Here is a 20,808-nt window from a genome sequence, read left to right on the forward strand (position 1 = left end):
AGAGATCCCTGCTCTGGAATCAGCAACTCTTTATTTGTCTGTCTGTGAATGTTCTCATTCATCCAGGTCATGGTTATCCAAAGGAGTTGAATCAAGTGCAACTGGACTTGGTATATATCCGTGAAGACGTTTCGCCTCTCATCCCAAGAGGCTTCCTCAGTTCGTGCCTTTCTGACTAGACCAAGCTAGTCTTTATTTGTCATTTCACTTCGTATACTTGCATACGTACATGAAATGAAATGAAATGTCGTTTCCCCCAGCCCACAGCAGTACAACACAAAGACAAAAACACATCCAAAAGGGGTATCCGGGTAGCTTAGCGGTCTATTCCGTTGCCTACCAACACGGGGATCGTCAGTTCGAATCCCTGTGTTATCTCTGGCTTGGTTGGGCGTCCCCTACAGACACAATTGGTCGTGTCTGCGGGTGGGAAGCCAGATGTGTGTAGGTGTCCTGGTCGCTGCATTACCACCTCCTCTGGTTGGTCGGGGCGCCTGTTCAGGGGAGGAGGGGGAACTGGGGGGAATAGCGTGATCCTTCTACGTGCTATGTCCCCCTGGCGAAACTCCTCATTGTCAGGTGAAAAGAAGCGGCTGGTGACTCCATATGTATTGAAGGAGACATTTGGTAGTCTGCAGCCCTCCGCAGATCTGCAGAGGGGGTGGAGCAGCGACTGGGATGGCTCGGAAGAGTGGGGTAATTGGCCGGCTACAATTGGGGAGAAAAAGGGAGGGGAAAAAACAACTTAAAAAAAACACATCCAGAAACTACAAGAACACACATATCCAAACTAACACATATATCAAAACTAAACAAAAAACATCACTGTCCAAGGGAACGAACGGCAGCCTGGATGATTGGCGGAACCGCCGGGCTGCATGGGTTATCAGTTAGCTTAGCCTGCCCCGCTTCCGCATCTTGTCAGACCGCCTTTGGCGTTTCCTCTTTGGGCACAGCTCCAGGCAGGGGCCATGGTCCCCGGGTCCACCGGATGAAACAGACCAAGCCCTCCCAGCCAATCCAGCGCCAGCTGTCCAAGCCAGACACCCTTGACACACCTCCCCGCACTCCTCACGATGACATCAAAAACACCACAGTCAACGGCAGGCGAGGCCGTCGCCAGACCGCCCTCGGTGTTATCAGAACTGCCAGTCTGCATGGGCTAGCAGTTAGCTTAGCCTGCCCTGCTCTCCCAGCCATCAAACGAAGACAAGACTTAGACACAGACGTGGACAAAGACAGTACATGGATGGTACTGGCTGGATGAGGCAGCTGCAAACGTGAATTCACGCAGCCATCTTCCCACACCGGAAGCGGAATATTGCTCTGTTGCTCTCCCTAAGGTTTCTTCCTATTTTTTCTCCGTGTTAAAGGTTTTTTTTTATTTATTTTTTTAGGGAGTTGTTCCTTATCCGATGCGAGGGTCTAAGGACAGGATGTTGTGTTGCCCAATATCAAAAATTACAAATTTGCCTCAGTGGGCTTTACAGTAACACAACATCCTGTCCTTAGACAGTAGAACTTCTGTGGATTTGGACGAAATGGGATAACCATCGTTGTCCTCACACATCAATGAGCCTTGGGCGCCAAACACCCTGTCGCTGGTTTCTGGTTGGTCCCTCCTCGGACCACTGTCGGTAGGTACTCGTCACTGATAACTGGGAGCTCCCCACAAGCCTTGCCGTTTTGGAGATGCTCTGACCCAGTTGTCTGGCCATAACAATTTGGCCCTTGTCAAAGTTGCTCAGGTCTTTACTCCTGCCCCTTTCTCCTGCATCCAACATGTTGACCACGAGAACCGATTGTTCGCTCACCGTCTAATCTGCTCAGACCTTGACATGTGCCCTTGTTTGGAGAGGATCAGTGTTACTTGGTTCACCTGTGAGTGGTCATAATGATTTGGCCCACCAGTGTACATCAAAAAGAACAAAAAAAGCTAGACAAGCTGTTTTTTACAGAAATCAGTGCTGGTAAACATTTAGCTTCTGTTCGTATATCTTCAGCACCATGCAGCTCAACTCTCCTCACCTCTGAACCCTCCTGCTTCAGTGTACGTTCTGTTAAAACAGATACAGCGGTGCAACCTCGGCTCCTGAGTCGTATTCTCTGCCCTTTGACTTCTTGTGTGCTGTGTTTGGGAGAGTCGTGGTATGGCAGAGAAAAAAAAAGACCCAGGTCACTTTTCAGAGTGAGTTTCGGTTGCATCGGAGTGGGAGAGAGACAAGGATGCACTGACAAGGCTGTCAGGTTTGAAAGTGTGTCCCCCTGTGGGGATGAATGGAGCTTTTATTTTGCTGTTTGTGCATGTGCATGTGTATGTATCCACTTGTTCCTGTTGATCTGATTGTGTGTCTGTATGTGCACACTGTGTATGTGTTTGTTTTATGTGTGTTTTGTGTGTGTGTGTGTAAGTGTGTAGGTGAGAGTGTGTGTGTGGCCTCTGCAGAAATGTCTCTACTGTTAGATGGAGTTTGCTTTCCCTTGCAGGCCACCTTGTACAAGGCACGCACACTATCAGCGGGGAAAGAACTGTGGTGCAGACTATTTATTTTCTCCTATTTCTACTTGCTGACGTGAAAGATATACCATGATGTTGATGCTGCAGGCTCATTTACGTAAAAGTCCCCTCCCCCCACTGCTTTTAAGCCCTGAGCTGTTCCTGTACCGGGCCGACGGTGGCTGTGGTACAGTATCAGGAGCCCCTGGTTTTCCTTTGTAAGTGTGTAGGTGGGATCACATCTTCTGTGTTCAGTGCCAAATACGTTCAAGTGCCTCACCAACACGTCTCTTATTACTCATACAAAACTATTCTGTGCTTATGACGTGGAGTATAGATGGAGAACAGTACTGTAATGTCTCAGTCTGGGTCTTACCCAGACCAAGACTGTAATGTCTGGGTCTGGGTACAGCAATGACGGCGAGGCGGTGGGAAAAAAACCCCATATGACATCGGTTACATGTTTTTTTGTTTTTTTTCCCCCTTTTTCTCCCCAATTGTACTTGGCCAATTACCCCCCTCTTCCGAGCCGTCCCGGTCACTGCTCTTCCACCCCCTGTGTCGATCCGGGGAGGGCTGCAGACTACCACATGCCTCCTCCGATGCATGTGGAGTCGGCAGCCGCTTCTTTTCACCTGACAGTGAGGAGTTTCACCAGGGGGATGTAGCATGTGGGAGGATCACACTATTCCCCCCAGTTCCCCCTCCCCCCCGAACAGGTGCCCCGACCAACCAGAGGAGGCGCTAGTGCGGCGACCAGGACACATACCCACATCTGGCTTCCCACTCGCAGATACGGCCAATTGTTTCTGGAGGGACACCTGACCAACACGGGGATTCGAACTGTCGATCCCCGTGTTGGTAGGCAACGGAATAGACTGCCACATTACGCGGACACCCATCAGTTACATGTTTTAGTCTTTTCTTTCTCAGCTCATATCATCATCTGTCCCCCCTGCACTTGGTTTTATATTCTGGCCAAGCTGCAAAGTAGAAGTGTCACTCCAAGAATGGATGGAGACACATGTGATTTCCTGCCTCCCTATGTAAAGTTTGAGTGAGATGTAAAGCCTCCAGGCGGACGAAGGTTTTGGTTGTAAGAGGTTGTTTTTGTGGTGAAATGCTCAGGGCAGTGTGGCTTTGCAGCTTGCACAGAGAGCAACAGCCGTTTAAATCTGTGTCTCTTTTCTCTGCAAATCTGCTTTTCCAAAGACCCTTCTCAGCTTCCCTAGAGCAACGCTGCCACATAGCCACGGCAGCATAAAATGGACAAAATGTCAAGTTGCGATTATTTTGACAGATACCTTAGTGTGACTTGGAATACATTTATCCTACTGCAGCACCTAAGTTGTGTTGTACTCATACATCATTTTATCTTAATGTTAAATATATTCTGTACTTTAGAAGCCTTGACAAACTGTTTCCTTAATTAGCTTGTTACTATAAGCGATAGGATCCCGAGTAAAGCAAGACCACTTTTATCCACTCCAACTGAAAAATACTCGCTTAGACAGGAACATTTTTGCCTGTCCTACCTTATGTTAAGGCCCCTATTTGGTACATTCTGGAATGTAAAATAAATCCTCAGGTTTGCTTTATACCAAAAGTAGTGAAAATTGAGGTGGTCAAAATTATTAGCCCCATGTGTTTTTTTTGCTTTCAAACCACACCTGAGCAGTCAGTCAGCTTTCAAACCACACCTGAGCAATTGACCTTTACTTAAGGGACTCCAATCAACAGGACTAGTGGCACTTGAACACTTGATTGAGAGGGACTACTCTTAAATTCTTGGTAGGAAGTAGTTTCATCGTGCCAAAAAGTAAAGAACTCAGTCTGAAACTCAGAAAGAAGATAGTGGATGCTCATCTTAAGGGGGAAGGCTATACTACCATTTCCAAGCATTTCACAGTGTCTAGAACAGCTGTACGTTGCATCATTGCAAAGCACAAGGAGACAAATTCTGTTAGAAACAAACCTGGACGGGGTCAAAAGTGCAAGATTTCAAAAACTTTGGAGAGGAAAATAGTCAGCGATGTCAACAACAATCCCTGGATCTCTGCCAAGATGATTGTTGCTGAACTGGCCTCTTCTGGACTTGATGTTTCAAGAAAGACTGTTGTGAGGGCTCTTCATTGTGGTGGGCTTTGAGGTCATCGTCCAAGAAAAACTCCATTGCTCACACAGTGGCACATCAAAGCCAGACTAAAGTTTGCGCTTGAACATTTGAAACATGGGCATGAGTTTTGGAAGTCTGTCCTTTGGTCTGACGAGACTAAACTTGAGCTGTTTGGGCACATGGGTGTTGCTTTTGTTTGGCGAAGGAAGGGAGTTTAACAGTTGCCACAGTTAAACATGGTGGTGGGAGCATAATGGCTGTGGGCCTGTTTTGCTGCTTCAGGCACAGGGAACCTTGTTCGGGTGCATGGGATCATGAAGAAAGAAGATTATGTTGACATTTTGAAGGATAATGTAAAGAAATCTGCTGCCAGTCTAGCTTTAGGTTGCTGCTGGGTCTTCCAGCAAGACAATGACCCGAAGCATACATCCAAGTTGGTCTAAAACTTTTTGAAGGACACCAAAATCAAGGTCCTGGAGTGGCCCTCTCAGAGCCCAGATCTCAAAACTATTGAGAATCTGTAGCGGGAGCTCAAGGTTAATGTCCATGCTGGAAAACCACGCAATTTGGATGAGCTGGAACAATTTGCCATGGAAAAATGGGCTAAGATCCCTCAAGAGACATGTGCCAACCTAGTTAGGAACCACCATAAGAGGTTGTTGTCATTTGTGAGTCAAAAAGGTTACACTATTGACGATTAATTGTCAGAGGACTAATAATTTTGGCCTTGTCATTTTTGTTTTTTCTTGTTTCAATTCAGCGCATCAGTAAAATATCTTAATCAAGCTTGGTGGAGATTTTGTCTTTGTTCTTTTGGAAGCAGTTAAACTATAAACACTTTTGGTTATGGTTAAGGGTTTTGTTTGATTTCATAAAGGGGGCTAATAATTTTGACGTTAACTGTATATATATATATATATATATATATACAGTATATATAAAGCTCTTTTTACTTTTATGTTTATTTTGTCTGTTTGTTTTGGTATAGAATACTAAAATACTTTAATAAGCTACTAAAGCTGAACTTTTTACCTGTTGCACTACAGAAACCATAGTGTGAGGGCATCTTGGTGGTTTAACAGTCAGTTCCATTGCCTACCAACACGGGGATTGCTGGTTCAAATCCCCATGTTAACTCCGGCTTGGTCGGGCACCCCTACAGACACAATTGGCCGTGTCTGCGGGTGGGAAGCCGGATGTGGGTATGTGTCCTGGTTGCTACACTAGCGCCTCCTCTGGTGGGTCGGGTTTGCCTGTTCAGGAAGGAGGGGTAACTGGGGGGAATAGCATGATCCTCCCCTATGGCGAAACTCCTCACTGTCGGGTGAAAAGAAGTGGCTGGCGACACCACATGTATCGGAGGAGGCATGTGGTAGTCTGCAGCCCTCCCCGGCTCGGCAGAGGGGGTGGAGCAGCGACCGGGATGGCTCAGAAGAGCGCAGTAATTGGCCAAAAATTCGATTTGGGGAGAAAAAGGGGGGGGGCATAGTGTGCCCTTTTGCTATGAATTTACTTTTTATAATCAATTTCTCTCTCTCGCTCTCTCCCTCTCCCCCCCCTTCTTTCCTTCCCACAGGGTATCAGTAGTCTGTTCAGCTCTCTGAAGGTGGTGCGTCTTCTGCGTCTGGGTCGCGTGGCTCGTAAGCTGGACCACTACTTGGAGTATGGCGCCGCGGTTCTGGTCCTGCTGGTGTGCGTGTTTGGACTGGTTGCCCACTGGCTCGCCTGCATCTGGTAAACTGCACTCCCTGCATGGTCTAGTCTTTGGGGGAAAGCTTCTCATTTTTTGCAAGTTATAAACTCCTTTACAGGTGCGTGCGGGATGATGGGAAGATACTTATTAGCACCACCTGTTCCATTTCCATGTGTGCATCACAATTGTGCTCCCCATTTAATATTGACTTTTGCTTTTAGCATCTGGTACAGCACTTACAGATGGGGGTTGTTAAATATCATGTATTTCAGGTCCCTCAATGTGTTAAAATATGATGTTAATAATATTAACATTAATAATGTTAATATATAAATTATATAAATTATTATTATATTATTTTATATTGTTATTATTATTAATATAATAATAATAATATAATATTGTTAATAATATTATCAATAATTATATGAAGCTGGTGGAACAGAAACAGGCACACACAAACCCCTCTCTTTACCAAAACAAAATGTCTCCCTGCAGGTACAGCATCGGAGACTACGAGGTCATTGATGAGGCCACTAATAAGATCAAGATGGACAGCTGGCTCTACCAACTGGCGATCAGCATTGGCTCACCCTACCGGTACAACGCCAGCGGTTCTGGCCAATGGGAGGGTGGCCCGGGGAAGGACTCTCTGTATATCACCTCCCTGTACTTTACGATGACCAGTCTGACAACCATTGGGTTTGGTAACATCGCCCCCACCACCGATGGGGAGAAGATCTTCTCTGTGGCCATGATGATGGTTGGATGTGAGTGAAATATTAAGTCATTACACTTTACTGTCCCTTAATTATATTTGACGCAACATGTGTGGTGGAAACCCCTTGAGTAGTCTGTTGTGTAGTTTGATAGAGTTTCGTATGTACACTTGGGGTCTCTTGCATTGCCCTCTGTGCTGTGGTTGTATCAAGAGTGTCCGTGGTGGCCACAGCGCGTTTCTGTTTCTGTTTCTCTTCTGTTGTTTAGATAACCTTGACAGGAAAAAGAGACATTTGATTATTTTGATGTCGGTAACAGGTTATTTAAAGATGGTTGATCTGTGACACTTTTCATGAGTTCTTCATTCAGCCACAGGCAGATACTTACCCGGAAGGGGCGATACATGATCAAGAAGGTGGTTCACCCATGGTGAGGCTTGACCATTGCAGTACGGTTGTGCTGACCCCCGGGGGGGGGTGGTGGTGTGTGTGTGTGTGTGTGTGTGTGTGTGTGTGTGTGTGTGTGTGTGTGTGGTGTTAGTGTAATGACCATGGATGACTAGACTCGCTACGAGTCGGGCCCTTTGACTGGTTAGTGCGGTTGCCTGTGGTCAGGGCTAACCAGTTCAACCACTTAACTGCTAATCAACTGCTTAACTGTTAATTGGCTTAACTGTTGGGCTTTAGTTAATTGGGTGGCACGGTGGCAAAGTGGTTAGCGCTGTTGCCTAACAGCAAGAAGGTCGTGGGTTCGAACCCCGGGGTTGTCTAACCTTGGGGGGGGGGGTCATCCCAGGCCATCCTCTGTGTGGAGTTTGCATCTTCTCCCTGTGTCTGCGGTGGGTTTTCTCCGGGTGCTCCAGTTTCCCCCACCATCAAAAAAAAAAGACATGCATGTTAGGGTTAATACTCTTGTCTGTGCCCTTGACTGAGGCATGTCAAGGCGAACTGGAGTTGGTCCCCGGGTGCTGCATGACGGCTGCCCACTGCTCCTAGCTATACAGCTAGGATGGGTTAAATGCGGAGTGTAATTTCCCCACGGGGATCGATAAAGTATCTCAAAATCAAAAATAAAAAAAATCAACTGGTCAGAGATGTTTTGAACTGGTTCCTCCACTTAATTGACCTGCAAACATGCATTTGGTAGCTGCTTGACTTATTTTAATACCGTTCTGCTGGTAATGGGAATTGTCACATATTCACAGCCACCCCTCTGTCCTACACCCTATATTGTACTGTTTTCATCAAAATCCTACCCATGGAGCAGTTCATGAGCTTGAGCAGACAAGTGCCAATGTTTTATATAAATTATGTTGAAGTAGAGACCTCACCAGACTTTTGTCAGAAAGTTAAAGTAGTATGGAGAAAAATTCAGAGCGCTCTACAGAACCCCATTGGCTGCTGGGAATCAACTTACTGTCGCCACCTGTTAACAATCACAACTCTGCCTGGCAACCAGCAGCACTGCACCGCTGCTGCAATCTAACACACAGCTGTATAATGCAGTTTGTATTTCCAGTTTAAATTTTTTTTTAGAACACTTTAATCTTTACAGTTTTTCACAATGGCTAAGAATCGTTCCTTGCAAGCTTCCACCCTTTTCTCAAAACCGTAAACAAAAAGCCCAATTTTCAAACTAAATTCATAAAACCTCTGACTCTTCTGGCAAACTCAAACAATCACCTCAAAACCATTTTATCTGTGCTCAAAATCAAACAGTGCTTTCAGATCATACACACAGCCAGTCAACATATAAACCCAACTGAGCATTCATTACACACTGTATCAAAAATGGAAAACACTGTACAGGGCATGTAGCTACAGAAAATAAATTGCTTATTGTGTATTATAAACGCACTTTGCTTTTTCATTAAAAAAAATTATCAAGCGACAGGCATGGGTGCATGTCCATGAATACTGGGGTGGCATCCAGTGCTTTGGGTGGCGCAGTGGTTAGCGCTGTCACCTCACAGCAAGACGGTCCTGGGTTTGAACCCTGGGGTTGTCCACTTTGGGGGTCATCTCAGGTCATCCTCTGTGTGGAGTTTGCATGTTCTCCCCGTGTCTGCGGTGGGTTTTCTCTGGGTTCTCCGGTTTCCCCCACCGTCAAAAAAGACATGTATGTTAGGGTTAGTTCTCCTGTCTGTGCCCTTGACCGAGGCATGGCAAGACGAACTGGAGTTGGTCCCTGGGTGCTGCACAGCGGCTGCCCGCTGCTCCTAGCTGCACAGCTAGGATGGGTTAAATGCAGAGTGTAATTTCCCTACGGGGATCAAAGAGAGTATATCAAAATCCAAAAAAATTACCTGTACCCCCATCCATAGGGTTCGTGGTTGTGTCAGGAAGGGCATCTGATGTAAAATTTTGCAAAATCATTATGCGGATTGAGAAGACCACACCGGATCGGTCAAGGCCCGGGTTAACAATGACCACCACTGGTGCTGTGCCCTGACAAGGTACTGATGGAAACTATAAAATCTGCTGTGGCGACCCCTCAGAAACAGGGAACAAGCTGAAAGAAGAAGATAAAAAAAAAAATTCACAACTTAGTACAGTGAACATTTTGTATACTGTAAGTGCTGCAAGTAATACAGTATTGAATGTCTGCAGTATTCAGCACTTGCATAAAAATACAGTAGTGCAAAAGGCCAAAGGACGAAGAAAGAAATCTAAATGAAAAGCACATTACACTACACTGTAAAATGCTATGCAACTGCAAAATCACAGGTGACCAGGGATTCATTCTGGCTTAGCATCATGGCTTTGTGCTGGGTCAGGCCAGAGGACTTCGTTTACATCACAGGTAACATTCTCCCTCGCCAGGCAATGGGGGAAACACCCTCTGGTGTGCGGGATCCAGCCTTGACAAGACACCACACCTAGTATGTACCCACTGGCCAAGTCCATTGGCTATTGGAGATTTTCCCTGGTATAGGGGTCTTCGGTCATAGACCATCCACCACCATGCTGAGAAGAACTCTCCTGTTGGGTTGAGGAAAGGGGAGTGTGCTGGAAGGCAAAAATTTATTATCAATCACTGGTTGATGTTGAACCAACTCCCATATACAGACACCACGGTGAAAACTGACATTGTCCCAGACCATGACATAGACAAGATGCCCTGCTTGCTCACGAACCTGCTGCTCACACTCACACAAAACATCCCGAAGATCACCCAGAAATGTAAAAAGATGTTCGCTGTCATATGGCCCCAAGGTGGCATGATGGTGGAGAAAGCCACGATTACTTATGGCACAAAGGGTCACGTTGCCATCATGCTGACCAGGGACTTCCACAATGGCACATTGGCCAATTATGTTCCTGGCTCTTCTCCTCCTCCTTCCTCCTCATCCACCACCTCCAACATGCAGTCTTCCTCCTCTGCCTGTTGGTTTCCATCCATTCTTGGTATTGTTTTTTAGTTTTGATTTTGATATACTTTAATCCCCATGGGGAAATTTGTCTCTGCATTTAACCCATCCTAGCTGTGTAGCTAGCAGCAGTAGGCAGCCGCTGTGCAGCACCCAGGGACCAACTCCAGTTCGTCTTGCCATGCCTCGGTCAGGGGCACAGACAGGAGTATTACCCCTAACATGTGTGTCTTTTTTAATGGTGGGGGAATCCAGAGCACCCAGAGAAAACCCACCACAGACACGGGGAGAACATGCAAACTCCACACAGAGGACAACCTGGGATGACCCCCAAGGTTGGACAACCCCGGGGTTCGAGCCCAGGACCTTCTTGCTTTGAGGTGACAGCACTAACCAGTGGGCCACCGTGCTGCCCAACATCAACATTCAAGTCACCTGTGCACTCTGAACTGGCTTATATTCTCTTAAATTGGTTTATAATCACATCACAAAAAAGTGTGAACAATTCTAAGTTGTGTGTAAGCGATGACAGCCGTGTTGTAGTTGTGTTTAACTTCTGCCACCCGTGCTTACCATTTTGTGGCACAATTGCATCACAGTACACAATGTGTTATAGTGACCGAGAATATGTTAAGAGTTTTGCAAAAAAAGCGTGAATGATATCTGCAAATTGTGTCCAACTGCGTGAACATTGTTGAAGGTTTCGCCAAAAGAGTGTTTTGATTCAATAAATGGGTTTGGGCCGCTGAGCATGTGGTTCAGTGAACAGGGTTTAGTATTTTAGCAGTTGTGAAAAACTGGGATTACCTTGAATAAAAATACGCCACGCAAGTCGATTAACTGCAGCATAACGCTGAAACAACAGTGTGCAGATGTCCCCTATTGTAGAGATGTGTCCCGATGGCACGTCAGGGGAGTGTGTGTAGCGATGATGAAGGAAGCGGATAACTACTAACGGTAGGGAACAATGTGCCACATGTGATCAATGACAGCCGACGCCGCCCATGGTTAATCTCAGCAATCACCCAGGCAAATGAGACAAGATGTCACCGGACAGAAAAGAAAGAGAACAGAGACCATGGGTCGATAGATTATATCCCAAGAAAGGAATTTTGTTTTGTTTTTTTGGCGGCCTGGTTGTTTTTCTTAGCCTTCATAGATCCAGGAAAGTCTTTTTTTGCTAAGTAGACCTTCTCCTTTTCTTAGCGAGCCCTGCAATGCATTCACACCTTTCCACACATTCACAGTTGAAGTGATGGGCTGTCTGGCACCTCTATTGTTTTGTATTTCTGCACTGCGCTGTGTGTCTTGTGGTTGTCTGCAGGTCTGTGTGTGAGTCTCCTCTAGTTTTCTACTGTCGTACCATTACATTTACAACGTGATGGCACGGGCTGCAGAACTAAGGTCACAAATTTGTTGAGCATTTTATGGTATGTCCAAAGCAGGAAGTGTCCTGTCCAATCTGTGAGAGTGCCCAATGAATTGAAAATATGGATTAAATTTTTTATTTTATTTTATTTTTTTGTGATATAGTATGAATATGGTAGTTTTGGGAAACTGAAGTCACATGTCTATGTGTTGCCATGTATTGAAGTGTCACCTCTGTTGCTCCGGGCCTGCTGGGTGGATGGATGGCAAGGATTCATTTTCTGCTTGTCTGGTTGTATTGGTTATGGTTGAGACTGAGAGTGCCTTGTAAATCTTTATATGAATACAATTCTGGGAAAGCTGCATAAAGAATATTGTCGGACTGATTTCTTTCTCTCTATTTGATGGTCTAGTATGTAGGAATAACAAAGACAAGCATCGTGTGTGTGTTGGTATGTTCATCCTCTACGTGAGATAAGACGTAGACATCTGTCAGTCTTCTCTCCCCACCCCCCCCTTTTCCTCCCCAATTGTATTCGGCCAATTACCCCACTCTTCGAGCCATCCCAGTTGCTGCTCCATGCCGCCCGCCTGTCCAGGGAAGGCTGCAGACTACCACACGCCTCCTCCGATACATGTGGAGTCGCCAGCTGCTTCTTTTCACCTGACAGTGAGGAGTTTCGCCAGGGGGACGTAGCAAGTGGGAGGATCACGCTATTCCCCCCAGTCCCCCCCAACAGGCACCCCAACTGACCAGAGGAGGCACTAGTGCAGTGACCAGGACACACACCCACATCTGGCTTCCCACCCGCAGACTCAGCCAGTTGTGTCTGTAGGACGCCCGACCAAGCCGGAGTAAACACGGGGATTCGATCCAGCGATCTCTGTGTTGGTAGGCAATGGAATAGACCACTATGCTGCCCAGACGCCCCCTGTCAGTCTTCTGTATAGGACTCTTGACATTAAGTGGAAAACCTGGAATGATTTCGTTGTGTGATGGTATTGGATACTGTATTTGAATAGAAAGTGTGTCTTGTGTTTATCTGGTTGTATGTGCTACGGGTGTATACTGAGAAGCTGATCGAGGCCTCGTGGGTTTGAGAGTGTGTTTTTTCCTCTGTTGAGATGAGATGGGATCTACTTTATCAACTCCTGGAGGGAAAGTTCTTTATCATGAGGCAGATTGTAAAGCACACATACCAGCGAAAAAAAAAAAACACAACATAGCCAGTGTCGCCTAGAGAATACCAAGGAGTACTTTGCATGTGGCTTGATGACAACATCAGTGAATGTTCATGGGTGAATCTCGATGTGCATGTGTACATACATGCGTGCATACTTGGAAGTGTCACTTCAGCAGCATGCACAAACGACATTTTTTTTAAAACCTGTCGCTGAGCAATTACAGCCGTTACACCTTAATTATTCACCAATCAGAGTGACTCACTCCACACTGTGACACGCATAACTGCTTACCCGGTAAACAAGTAGCGGCCAGCATGTGCCGTGCTGCCACTCTTGCTGCGTGTCTGGTTGTAATTTATGTTACACATCATCACAGGACGTTCAGCGTGGCGGCGCAGTGGTTAGCATGGTCGCCTCACAGCAAGAAGATCCTGGGTTCGAGCCCCAGGGTAGTCCAAGCCTTGGGGGGGGGTCGTCCCGGGTCATCCTCTGTGTGGAGTTTGCATGTTCTCCCATGTCTGCGTGGGTGTCCTCCAGGGGCTCTGGTTTCCTCCCACCATCAAAAAGACATGCATGTTAGGGTTAATACTCCTGCCTGTGCCCCTGAGCAAAGCAGTGGAAAGAACTGGAGTTGGTCCCGAGTGCTGCAGTCGCCTACTGCTCCTGTACAATAGGATGGCTTAAATGCAGAGAACACATTTCATTGTAACCTACAATGTCAAATAAAGTGGCTTCCTTTCATTTCATCAACGTGACCCCCTCCCAACTCTATGCCCATGCTATACAGTGTCATAGCTGTGACTGTGGTCATTAGGCTTTGGTGGGGCATTCAGGTGGCATAGTGGTCTATTTCGTTGCCTACCAACACGGGGATCAGCGGTTTGAATCCCCGTGTTACCTCCGGCTTGCTCGGGCATCCCTACAGACACAATTGGCTGTGTCTGCGGGTGGGAAGCTGGATGTGGGTATGTGTCCTGGTCGCTGCACTAGCGCCTCCTCTGGTCGGTCGGGGCGCCTGTTCACTGCGTCCCCCTGGAGAAGCTCCTCACTGTCAGGTGAAAAGAAGCGGCTGATGACTCCACATGTACCGGAGGAGGCATGTGGTAGTCTGCAGCGCTCCCCGGATCGGCAGAGGGGGTAGAGCAGCGACCGGGATGGCTCACAAGAGTGGGGCAATTGGCCAGATACAATTGGGGAGGAAAAAGGGGGAAAAAATCCCCCCCAAAAATCTTATTTTATGATTCATAGCACCAGTCACACCGCCACGGCTGCTGCCATGTATTTCAGAAAGATGTTTTCTTACATGTGTTTGAAAGCACGCACGCTCACATGAGCTGAATCTTCACATTGTTTCGTAGGCCTAGAACGAGTAAGTTTATTCAATGATGCGTTGCGTGTTTCTCGCTGTGGGTGCCGCCATCCTGACCAAAAGGCACCTTAGCCGTAGAAGATGTAGAGTTTTGCGATCAATTATGGCAGCGCGCACTGTCGGGGCTGCATGGGGTCATTTCCACCGCCATTCATGTCATCTTCTCCTTACATAAACACCCAGAGGCATGTGGCGAGGGAAGTCTGTGGCATTTATGGCTGGCCTGGTCAACCTATAAGTAAGCAGTTGGAGTTGATGCCTCTTGGTGCTGCTTCACGGCACCTGAACCCGTGAGTCTGAAGAGCCGGGATCTCTCTTTTCATCACTGAATTTAGACCGGCTCGCTCATGGGAAGTATAGCCTCTAAAACCTGTTCCACAACGTAAGCTTTGGATGTTTGTCCATATGTAATGTGGCCGGGATTTTGTGCAGGATTGTGGTTTGAATTTTTTAGTCGTCATGCTTTTTTCCTGCAAGCCTCATCTTGAAACCAAACTGACCGTATGGGGTTTTAAAGTTTGGCAAGATCTTGAATTTCATGTGTTCCATGCAAATGTTTTTTTGATTTAAAAAAAAAAAGTTTTTTCTCCCTTTTTCTCCCAATTGTATGCGGCCGATTACCCCAGTCTTCTGAGCAGTCACAATCGCTGCTCCACCCCCTCTCCCGATCCGGGGAGGGCTACAGACTACCACATGCCTCCTCCGATACATGTGGAGTCACCAGCCGCTTCTTTTCACCTGACAGTGAGGAGTTTCGCCAGGGGGATGTTGCACACAGGAGAATCATGCTATTTCCCCCAGCCCCCCCCCCGAACGACCAGAGGAGGCGCTAGTGCAGCGACCAGGACACATACCCAAATCGGTTTCCCAGCCGCAGACACGGCCAATTGTGTCTGTAGGGATGTCCAACCAAGCCGGAGGTAACGCAGGGATTTGAACCAGCAATCGCCGTGTTGGTAGGCAACAGAATAGACCGCCACGCCACCCGAACACCCTCTGCAAATGGTTTTTGTAGTCGTACAAAGTGATGAAGCTCATCCTTGCTCAAAACTCATTGCATGGTTTGTAAGTGCACTTCTTACATCTGAGAAAACGTTAGTTTTTATTTTATTTTATTTTTTATTATTATTACTGTCAAGACTCCCCCCAGCAAAAAAAAAAAGTAATCATAGACTGCCTTTGGAGAAGGGATACCATTAGATCTTTATCATTAGAAACGCCTTCAAATGAAGACAAGTTATACTCTTGTTAGGGAGGTACTCTTTTCAGTCTTGTTACTGCCAATTGACATCTTCTTATGAAAAAAAAAACTTGCATTGTGCTTCAAACATAGTTAAAAAACAGAGTTACACAACAAATAACAGCAGGCATAAACAGCTAAAGTCTTATAATAGTCTGGATGCGATTGTGAAAGTACTATGTCTCAGACCTCTCAAAGTCCAGCCATACTAAAATGCATATTATTTTTGTTAGAACAGTATGAATTTGCGGCACGGTGGCCCAGTGGTTAGCACTGTCGCCTCACAGCAAGAAGGTCCTGGGTTCGAACCCCGGAGTTGTTCGACCTTGGGGGTCATCCCAAGTCGTCCTCTGTGTGGCGTTTGCATGTTCTCCCCGTGTCTGCGGTGGGTTTTCTCCGGGTGCTCCGGTTTACCCTACCATCAAAAAGACATGCATGTTGGGGTTAATACTCCTGTCTGTGCCCCTGACCGAGGCATGGCAAGACGAACTGGAGCTGGTCCGTGAGCTGCGCGGCGGCTGCCCACTGCTCCTAGCTACACAGCTAGGATGGGTTAAACCCAGAGACGAATTTCCCCATGGGGACCAGTAAAGTATCTCAGAATAAATAAAAAAAATACCCTGTATATGTTCTGTCTTGTGTCCTATTTAGGAAAAAAAAAATCATGACCCAGAACAAAGAAACGTCGATTTTACATTTATTTTTTTTTGCCATAAGGGCGCCCCCTATTTCAGCTTCTGGAGGGTGTGGATTTGGTTCTCTCTCTACGTAAATGGATATTGGCGATCGTCATGTTTTCTTTTTGAGGAAAGTTTTTTTTTTTTCAAGGTCAGCCCCCTCAGAGCAGGTTCAACAGTCTATGCCACAAAACAACCATATGTGTGTGTACCAGTGTCTAAGTTTGGATGTGGTGCAGCTGGGGGCAGTGGCGAGGAGTTTCTGCAGGGTCCAGGGGTGAATGGGTGAGGTGTTTAGGGAAGATAGTCACGTCACGATGGTTTATGGGGTGAATTCGCTGCCTCCACTTTGCTCCATTGTGCTTTATCAACCCGGTTCAGAAACAAAGTGATGTCTGTCCTCAACTGATTTTGGAGCCTGGAGCCATACCAAGAATGTTCCACAAAATGAAAATAAAGTATAAAAAAAACCCCCCGCTGCAGCTTATCTTTAACTTTCTTTCATTAAAAATACCTTTTTAGAAATCCGTCCATCCCATCCATCCATTATCCAAACCGCTTATCCTGCTCTCAGGGTCGTGGGATGCTGGAGCCTATCCCACCAGTCATACATTAATTTTCTATACACACTTGTTTCCACTCCGGGTCATGGTCCATTCCAGGGTCCTTAATACAGTGCAAAAAAAAAAAACCCAAACATAGTAAATGATAAAATAATAATAATAATAAAAACAAAGACAAATACATGTACAACTATCAACAATTTAGACTTTCTAATTCACATGAGCTGCATATGTTTGGAGCATTGGGTGATACCTGTGCAAACAAGGTGAGAATGTGCAAACTACACCTAGAAAAAACCAGGTCTGTGGCATCAATCAATAATGGGTCTATTGGATGTTGGTGTACCAAAGAACCAGCACTAACAGTACTATTGGCAGTTGTTAGTGCTGGCTCTGTCAGTGCTGATAAATGTGCTGGTACACTTAAATCAAACAGACCCATTATTAATGTTATTACCTGTAGCTGTGTTTATCCTGCTATGCTAACATCACAGAATACCAAGACCAGCCTATCGTGTTTTTAACCGTTACATGGTTTTTAACCTGTAGATGTCAACAAGCTCAGTAAAACGGTCTGGGGTTTAGATGCTCTTTAAAGTTGTTATTCTACTTAAGTGAGACATTTCCCTTCATTTTTGCAGTTTAACCATGATGACCAATGAAAATGTCTTCCCTCTCTAGGGACTGATGTGATGGTGGGGTAACAAACAAGCCTACCCAGGGAGTCTCACACTAGGGAATATTCAGCCATGCATCCTTGGTTAGTGCTACTGACTATGCAGGTTTGATAGCTGGAGAAAGAAGGATGGGATTCCAAGACTGTAGGTTATGGAATATGCAAACTGGAAATGGCTAAAGGAAGAATTGGGTAGTAGAACATAAAGACAAATGTGGCAAACAATGTATGTAGATCACAACTAAAGCAAACTTACACTTTTAAAAGCAATTCAATATTACATTAAATTAATTTAAATTAAGTAAATTAAATCATATAAATTATTAAATCAAATAAATTAAAAATGAATTAAATTAGAAATTGAATAAATTAAAATCAGATATTGAAATTAAAATTAAATGAAAATTAGCCTAAATTAGATAGCGGGCTGAAGCTTACTGTGGAGGGGCAGATTTCACTAGGACATGTCCAGGGTGCAACACCCAATACAACAGATACATGGACAGTGCATAGACAGTGCCCTGGTGTAGTTTCCCCACAACAAACTTATGAGGGGCCCACCAGCACTGACCAGCCCTCAGCAGCTGGCATTCAGTGCTACTATTTACAAAAACAAGGGACTAGATAGGGTGTTATGTGCACCATGCTTGTTGATATATTTTGTTCTTATTTCTATTTCTTATTTATCTTTATTTCTGTTTGTTTTTGTTTCTATTGTCTTATCTTTTATCTTGTTAGTTTTTAGTTATTAGAGCGTGAGTGTCTGTAATAGAACTCAATTTCCCCTTGGGGATAAATAGAGTATTCTGATTCTGATTCTGATGATTCTGTTAGTTTTGTTAAAACAGCACCTAAGACAAATTAATACGAGCTGGTTACACATAGGCTGACAAAATGAAACACTGAGAGGCCACGATTAAAATATGAAATATTAAGCTATGCTTTAGGCAAAACAGCAGCGTGGTAGAAGCCTACAAAGAACAAAGTTTTAATCTACTAAAGGTCTCCGTTCATGCCCTAGAACTAAATAGTAACCTCAGATGGTCAGCTTAGCACCGTTCACAATATTGCCTCATCTAGGAAGAACCCAAATGGGGGGGATGCGAGCATTTGCCTCAGCGTAACAGCCTACAAACCAACAGACAGAAGCCTACGCATACAAAAGAAAAACAGTTCAGGTTTAGGAGGTTAATTTGCTAACAGGGTAAATGGATAATTGGCTGACCCAGAACAGTCTAGTCAAGTGTTCCCTAACACAATAGGAAACTTTTGATAGCAACCACCAGGAATGACAGGAAAATAATATGCAGTTTAATGCAGGCACAATAATTTTTATGTTGACCAATTTCTGTCAGTGAAAGATGTAATCAGAATCAGAATCATGTTTATTGGCCATGTAGGTTTGCGCTACATGGAAGTTGACTCTGGTTTCTTGGCTCTCTCAGTGTACTTAATATAGAATAGCAACACTACCCAACAATCTTCAGATATATACACAAGGATTGACTTATACAGGTGAAATAAGAGGTGATAAAATGCAATGGTGCAGAGACTATATCAGAGATGCTGAAATAGATGTTAGCAGTATACTTACATACATGCCTGCGGTAGATGGACATTACAGAGTGTACCAGTATATGTATAATGTACAGTACTGTATACACAAAATGGTTGGATTTATTTGACAGCGTTAAGCGTTCATTTGAATGACAGCCCACGGAAAGAAACTGTTTTTATATCTGGTTGTTTTGGAGTAGGGCAGCACGGTGGCACAGTGGTTAGCATGGTTGCCTCACAGCAAGAAGGTCCTGGGTTCAAACCCCGGGGTTGTCCAACTTTGGGGGTCATCCCAGGTCTTCCTGTGTGTGGAGTTTGCATGGTGTCTGAGTGGGTTTCCTCTGGGTGCTCTGGTTTCCTCCCACAGTCCAAAGACATGGAGGTCAGGTGAATCGGCCGCACTAAATTGCCCCTAGATGTGAATGTGTCGGCCCTGTTATGGACTGGTGGCCTGTCCAGGGTTTCTCCCCACCTGCCGCCCAGTGACTGCTGGGATAGGCTCCAGCATCCCACGACCCTAATTAGGGTAAGCGGCTTGGCTAATGGATGGATGTTTTGGGGTACAGTGCTCTGTAGTGCCTGCCAGAGGGGAGGACTTCGAACATGTTGTGACCGGGGTGTGATGGGTCTGCAGTGATGTTGCTGAGTCTGGAGGTGTATAAGTCCTGAATGGAGGGCAGGTTGGCACCAATGAGTTTCTCTGCAGACTTAACTGTCTGTTATAGTCTGAGAGTATTGCATTATGCTCAATAGTCTTTAAACTAGTGAACTTAGTAAAGTTTTAGGAAACTACACGTAGTCCTGTTTAATTTTCTGGGGTCATGTGACCTGATGACAGATTGCTTCTCCGTGATGATATTCCTAGAAGCTGCGGGCCTGCTCTGCATTATTCAACATTCTGTATGCTTGAACAATTATTTGAAGCAGAGAAGCACATCAAATATACCAAAGTAAAATTATTTCCTGATCTCAGAGAGTCCATTCAATTTTCATGAAGGTAAACAATTCACCGATTACGCTGTTCAAAATCGTTCAAATAGCGTACCTGTAGAAAGTGTGTTCTTCAGAAGAAACACTTACAAATAAAATGTTATAAACAAAGCAAGTAAAATGTTTTTTTTTACATTTTGTTTATAGAATGTATAGAATTTTTACTTTTTAGAGTGATTATTCACTAGCACAACAATATTGCCATCTGTCCGTTGATTGAACACGAGACAGAAGACTATAGACAAATATCCATCCATCCATCCAAACCGCTTATCCTGCTCTCAGGGTCACGGGGATGCTGGAGCCTATCTCAACAGTCATTGGGCATCAGGTGGGGAGACACCCTGGACAGGCCGCCAGGTCATCACAGGGCCGACACACACGCACACACATATTCACACCTAGGGACAATTTAGTACGGCCAGTTCACCTGACCTACATGTCTTTGGACTGTGGGAAGAAACGGAGAGAACATGCAAACTCTACACAGAGGACAAGCTGGGATGACCCCCCAGGTTGGACAACCCCAGGGCTCAAACCCAGGACCTTCTTGCTGTGAGGCAACCGCACTAACCGCTGCACCACCGTGCCGCCAGCCAGATATCAATATTTGGATAATTGGCTCTGTTGGGGGTCATTTGCCAAAAAACAGTTCAAACCTCAAAGCGAATTACAAACAGGAAGTGTTAATTTCCAAATTACATAAAAACTGCTTGAAATTATCGCCACGAGTTCATTGTCCAACATCTCTGAAATCCAGAAGAGTCAGTCCATAACACAGTGTTAT

General features: G+C 45.4%; 1 protein-coding gene across 1 annotated transcript in view; it reads left to right on the top strand.

Moving 5' to 3' along the window:
* kcnh5b (potassium voltage-gated channel, subfamily H (eag-related), member 5b) overlaps positions 1-20,808 on the top strand; it is a 173,144-nt gene that overhangs the window by 35,458 nt on the left and 116,878 nt on the right. Inside the window, exons 7-8 of the mRNA XM_056295501.1 lie at positions 6,190-6,347; positions 6,805-7,076. Coding sequence (XP_056151476.1) covers positions 6,190-6,347; positions 6,805-7,076 — 430 coding nt within the window. The remainder of the gene's footprint in view (positions 1-6,189; positions 6,348-6,804; positions 7,077-20,808) is intronic.

Source organism: Lampris incognitus, chromosome 16 (genome assembly GCF_029633865.1).
Source record: "Lampris incognitus isolate fLamInc1 chromosome 16, fLamInc1.hap2, whole genome shotgun sequence".
Taxonomy (NCBI): domain Eukaryota; kingdom Metazoa; phylum Chordata; class Actinopteri; order Lampriformes; family Lampridae; genus Lampris; species Lampris incognitus.